The sequence below is a fragment of the Rhea americana genome, unplaced genomic scaffold, assembly GCF_003343005.1.
Source record: "Rhea americana isolate MKP2758 unplaced genomic scaffold, rheAme1 scaffold_548, whole genome shotgun sequence".
Taxonomy (NCBI): Eukaryota; Metazoa; Chordata; class Aves; order Rheiformes; family Rheidae; genus Rhea; species Rhea americana.
The window spans coordinates 110,511-116,233 of record NW_028186699.1 but is presented as its reverse complement, the minus strand read 5'-3'; the positions used below and the strand labels follow the sequence as shown (position 1 = coordinate 116,233).

Here is a 5,723-nt window from a genome sequence, read left to right as displayed (position 1 = left end):
TTTTTTGAAGTGGCACTTTAACAGCAAGATTCAACTCTTTGATTCCCAAAAGAGAAAGAGATTAAAAAAGCTTGCAATAGGAAAATTTTGTTCTCCTCAGTTTGGCTCTGTTGCTCACACTCAGTGTTGAGGTTCCCCTGATGGTGTGGTTTGTGTGGGTTACTAGTAAGAACACTTTTTCCTGATGCCTGGTAAAAAAATAATAATCCACAAATATTCCTAGAGGGTTGCAATCTGGAGTTAAGGCCAAAACTGACTGCATCCTCCTTAGGACCTGTGCTTTCTGGAGAGTCCAGTACTGGGGACATTTGAGTCAAGCGGCTTTATAGCTGATAACATTGTTCAAGTGCTTTCTCTTTATCTTGCAGTGCAAAGAAAGGAAGTGCAAGCCCGGGCGGTATTCTATCCTCTGATGGGCTTAGGGGGTGCAGTTAATATGTGCTATCGAACCCTCTACATTGGGACAGGTGAGTAGCTTTTTTCTGCCCTGATCTTTCAGAATCAGGGTGGTTCTCACTGTGTATTTGTCAAGTGGGTGTTGAAGAAAACAGACACATTCTGGCTGCTTGTACTGGAATTCTTCACTACCAAGAAATGTGGAAATTCCCTGTCTGCTGTGATATTCCTCAAGTCTTTGATGTAACCTGGCTGATATCAAAGTTAACAACACAGCTTTCCTAGAGATTGTCTGACAGAATGGCGAAGAGAAGAGTGAAGGTTTGCTTATGGGTTTCATTTCTTTCTGCTCAGATTCCTCTAGCACTCTAGAAAGCTCAGTAATTCTGAAATACTCTTCAGCCTTCCTGCTTAATGTAGCAGCTAGCCTTCCCTTCCCCCACTGCAACTTTGCTTAGTGGCTTATCACAGCATTATTCATGCAGTCCTGGGAGCATGGACAAAGGCAGTTGCTCCCCTGTTGTTCTGCTAATTGAAGTTTAATTCTGTCTGTTGCTTTCTGCTGCCTGACATTTCTTTTTCTGTGATGCTTTTTTCTTTTTTTTTTTTTCCTCTTTTTTTAAACAATCTAAGCCTGTTTTTATATTTCCACTGACAGGAGCTGATATGGATGTGTGCCTTACAAGCTATGGTCACTGTAACTATGTGTCCGGCAAACATGCCTGCATATTCTATGATGAGGTGAGTGCCTGAGTCTTTATTTGGCATGCATGGCAGTGGGAGCTGGAGATGCAGGCAGCAGGTTGTCTTTGTGTGGTGCTCCTTTGTGGGCTACAAAGTAAGAGCTGGGATTGTGAATGGTTTCGCTCAAATGAAGGCTGTGTCAGCATTTTCTGTCAAACCCTTTTCTGAAGCACAGAGCTCTGCCAGCATGATTTCTCTGAGCTAACTGCTGGTGGACAAAGGCTGACCACAAGTAAGCACTGTCACTACTGGCATCTGGGGAAAGAAGAAGGCATAGAAATGGTGCAATATGATTTGATCCAACTGCATTGTTAATAGAAGGTGAACTTTTACATGCCTGTATAGAATCTCAGCTGGAACAAAATAGGGAATTGCTTCAAGTCTCTTGCTTTCAGGTGTGATCATGGTACAAATCGTTTCTGCCCATCTGCAATACTCTATATAACTAAAAATTTGTTAGCCTCCAGGCATAGGCAGAGACCTACAGTTGCCTCCTAGTAACAGTCCACAATTAGGTTTGTTCTTGAAGTAAGACAAGCAGATCTACAAAAAATAGTGCCCTTGGAGAGATGTCACTTAGCAATCTTGAAGCAAGATACAATTTTTGGTATCGCTGTTCATCAGCTAGCTGCTGAGCAGGGTTCAGATTAACACATAGACCCTCATGCTTTAGCCATTGATCCTATACACTCAGTAATGCTCACACGGGATCTATATCTTGCATCTGAGCTGAAGCATCTCATCAAACTGGTTGATCCTGAGGCAGGACCTAGACACTGAACTTCCATACACAGGGAAGTTTACTATGGTTGTGCTTGCCCTCAACAGAGGGAGAATGGTCTCTGCTTTTGGCTGTTGGCTCTTGTTTGGCCTTGGTCTCTGGTTGCTCTAGCTTGCTCAAGTAAAATTTACTCCCTTGTGCATGACTACTTTCTGTAACTAGATTAGACTGCTGTAGTCTCTTGAGGACAAGTTCTTCAGCCCTCAAATAATTCCTGRGAGCTAACCTGAAATCTCCATTCAGGCAATATCCTCTGCAAAGCTCAGCTGAGCGTTACACTGCTTGCGTAATGCTGTATGTCACAGCAATGTATCCTGGCATTCCAGGGGCCCGCAGAAGGCCCATAAATCCAAGACTCTCTCAGGTGGTTGCTGCAGTACACTGGCATCGCTCTTGCCCTCTTATGTCTGTTTTCCAAAGTACACCTTTTTCCTTTTAGGCACAGTACAAAGGTTGAGTGTATCTAGTTTGGTCTATTAACATGGTGTACTTGCTTTGTGAAAATTGACTTAAACCTCTGTTTCCATAAGATCTGTTGGTCCAAGTGTAATAGGTAAAGTCCCCTTCTCTCAAAAGCTACTTTGGCCCTTTTTCCACATCTGGAAGCATTCTGGGAAGCAGCTCTTGCTGGAAAGCCAGTCGTTTTGAGGGCATGAGACATGTACGGGGTTCAGTTGCTGGTCTCTGGAGCTGGAGGGATATTTTAACTACTCTCATTTAAACATAAGTGTTTAAAAAGTGACTAGCAGTGGTGGCAGGAGAGAGGAGTTCTGTTTCAGGGCTCCAAAGCAGAATATGGGGAATATGCCTTTCTGATTTGATGCCTTGATTCTCTTCCTCTTCCCTTTTTTTCAGAATACAAAACATTATGAGCTGTTAAACTACAGTGAGCATGGGACGACTGTGGACAATGTTCTGTATTCATGTGACTTCTCGGAGAAGATGACACCCACTCCTCCCAGCAGTATTGTTGCCAAAGTGCAGAGTGTGATAAGTGAGTGCTGAGACARTGCCAGGCCCAACTAACATCACAGGAAGCTCTTAGAGGGGGATAGGAGTGGGTGTAAATCAACTCCTAGTTGGTGCTGCTTGTCTCGCAGTAGTTGGTGTACCTCTTGCAGAAGGGGGAGAGTCTCTCCACAGGCCTCAGCCAGACTGCTGGTTACACAAGACTTTCTAGGCTGGCCTGGCAAGTGCCTCAGAGTGTTCAGCTGTTATCCCCGCTCTTGCCCCTTGTGCTAAAGTTAACCAAGTTCCGAGTCTCTTCCTGACATCAGCTCTGGCAAGTGGCAGGTTTTTGAACTGGAGTGAAGGGTTTTCCATGGCTCGCTGTGTGCATGTCATGCCCTTCCAGACGCTGAGTAAGTGATCTGGGCTGTGCTACGAGCATCCCATGACCCACATGACTTACTCCAAGTTCTACACCTGATCATCTTCCTCTTTTCTGGCTGCCAGAATAGGTGTGTAAATGTTTCTTTTCTGCCTCCCTGCCACTGTGTGCTGACTCCTGTTTGTCTTGTATCAAGCAGCTGCTAGCTGCAGATGACCGAAAAGCCTCATGGCTAGAGGATGCTATGCCTGGGCCACCTCAACAGCAGCCCCTGTCGATTAAAAGAAACTGCCATTCTCTGGTCTGACTGGCCTGCTTGAATCTGATGGGTTTTTTTTCTTTTCCAGAACGACACAAAAGCAGAAAACAGGAAGAGGAGCCGCATGAAGAAGCAGCTGTGATGAATTCCCAGGCACAAGGGCAGCATCGGAAACCCTGCAATTGCAAAGCCAGCAGCTCTAGCTTAATAGGGGGCAGTGGGGCTGGCTGGGAGGGGACAGCCCTGCTCCACCATGGCAGTTATATCAAATTGGGCTGCCTGCAATTTGTTTTCAGCATTACTGAATTTGCGACCAAACAGCCCAAGGGGGACACTGCCTTAGTACAAGATATGGACTTGGAGGAGAAGCTTTCTCTGAAACCCCACCAGGTGCCCGTGCTGCGGTCCAACTCTGTTCCCTAGGAATTTTAAGAAGAGAGCTTTGGAGTAAGGAAACGCCGTGAGACTCTTGCAATGCAAAAATGTACAAACCAAGGTGGGATTTTCTATGTCGGCCCAGAGACTGTTCACACRCCGTTTGCATGAAATGAAGAACGTTTAACTTTTTTTAATTTTCTTTTTTGCTCAAGTTTTAGGGGCATTTGCACATATATTTGTACTATACATTTCATTTTAAAAGGAAAACTGCAGCGAGAGCAGGATGTGTCAGAGCGAGGGGTGACCGCTGTCTGACTCAAGGACTCTCTCTGACAGATAGTTCCCATGCAGTTGTAAAATAATCAGAAACTTGTTCTATTTTGTGCCAGTGACAATAGTTTTATATTAAAAGAGAAATACAGTTTTCATACAGCAAATCTATACAATATCATTGTTTTATTTAATGTAAAGAAGCGCTCTTCTTCCCACAGTTATTTTTTCCCATCCCTCCCTGCTATGGTTGCACTACAAGTAGCTACTGTGTATTATGGGCAGTGAGAAATGAGTTCTTTTCCTGGTGTCCATCCTATTTTTATTTCAAATAAGGAAAAGTGTTGGATTCTGTGTAAATACATCAGTGATGGCATTTTCAATGTTTTAAAGCTGTGTACAGTGCTACATGTGGTATGACGTTCCTCAAATTGTCTATTGTAGCAGATCGTTTGTCGTAACCTGTCTGTCTCTTTTGTTTATATGCCACCTCCCCGCAGCAGAACAGCTAGTTCCACTGTACATAGTAATTGTAACGTTTTAGACTTTACAAAAACTTTCCTGTATTCTGTATATAAAAAAAAAAAAATACTTCACATTCTGTTTTCTGATTGTCTGTCTTAACTCTGTGACCCCAACCACAGATCTGCTAGAGAGTATCTGACCGCAAAGGAGGGGCCCAGCAGCCGTGGAAAGGGGCTTTTAGGTGGTGCCCGAAGGCAGCCGTGGGCTGCAGGAGGCTGCAGCACGGGGCGCAGCGGGTGCCGGGGGCGGGAGCGGAGCTTCTCGGTGTGCAAGGGGGCGAAGGCAGGGCGGCCGTCACCCTCGGGGTGTGCGCAGCTGCGTGCRCGCGTATGGCACTGAGGGGCCTGCAGCTGGCAGGAGGGAGGAGGCTGCACCTCTCCCCTTGACGTGCCTGCTCTAGAGCCGAGTTCTGCTCTGTTTTTACTGTCTTCCAGTCCCCGCTCTGCTCCAGCTCTGCTCCGGCCCCGCTCCCCCTTTCGCAGGAGGGCGGAGGGCTCTGCTCGCGGCTGCARTGGCCTTTCGCCTGCACTGATGAACTCTTGGACTCCTCCGGCGCCGGGGAGGCAGCGCGGCCCTGCGCGCTCGCCCTTCCGCCTTCCCGGCAGCGGCCCGGGGCGGACCTCTCCGGCGGGGGCGGCGCGCGGGACGGGGCTGGGGACGGTGGCATGATGTGCTCGGCGCTGCTGGGCGCCGCGCTGCTGCTGGGGCTCTACGCTCTGCTCTACCGCAGGCTGCGCCGTGCCGTGCCGCCCGGCGCCCACCCGCCGCTGCACGGCCGCACCGCCATCGTCACCGGTGAGCGCGGCGCCCGGCCCGGCCCGGCCCAGCCCGGCCTGGCCCGGCCTCACTCGCTCTCGTCTCCGCTCCGCAGGGGGAAGCRGCGGAATCGGCGCGGCCACGGCACGGGAGCTGGCGCGGCGCGGCGCCCGCGTCATCCTGGCGTCCCGCAGCGCCGCACGGGGGGAGGCTGCCGCCCACCGCATCCGCACGGTGAGTGCTGCCGGCACCGCGCTTCCTGGGGGGAGGCAACAACCCAGGGC

General features: G+C 48.8%; 2 protein-coding genes across 2 annotated transcripts in view; both read left to right on the top strand.

Moving 5' to 3' along the window:
- Positions 1-4,762, top strand: part of PHF12 (PHD finger protein 12) — a 31,747-nt gene extending 26,985 nt beyond the window's left edge. The window contains exons 11-14 of the mRNA XM_085318648.1: positions 369-467; positions 1,055-1,137; positions 2,777-2,915; positions 3,599-4,762. Coding sequence (XP_085174774.1) covers positions 369-467; positions 1,055-1,137; positions 2,777-2,915; positions 3,599-3,933 — 656 coding nt within the window. The 3' untranslated portion in view covers positions 3,934-4,762. The remainder of the gene's footprint in view (positions 1-368; positions 468-1,054; positions 1,138-2,776; positions 2,916-3,598) is intronic.
- Positions 4,763-5,223: 461 nt separating this feature from the next.
- DHRS13 (dehydrogenase/reductase 13) overlaps positions 5,224-5,723 on the top strand; it is a 10,485-nt gene continuing 9,985 nt past the window's right edge. The window contains exons 1-2 of the mRNA XM_085318639.1: positions 5,224-5,478; positions 5,555-5,673. Of these exons, the coding sequence (XP_085174765.1) occupies positions 5,349-5,478; positions 5,555-5,673 (249 nt within the window). The 5' untranslated portion in view covers positions 5,224-5,348. The remainder of the gene's footprint in view (positions 5,479-5,554; positions 5,674-5,723) is intronic.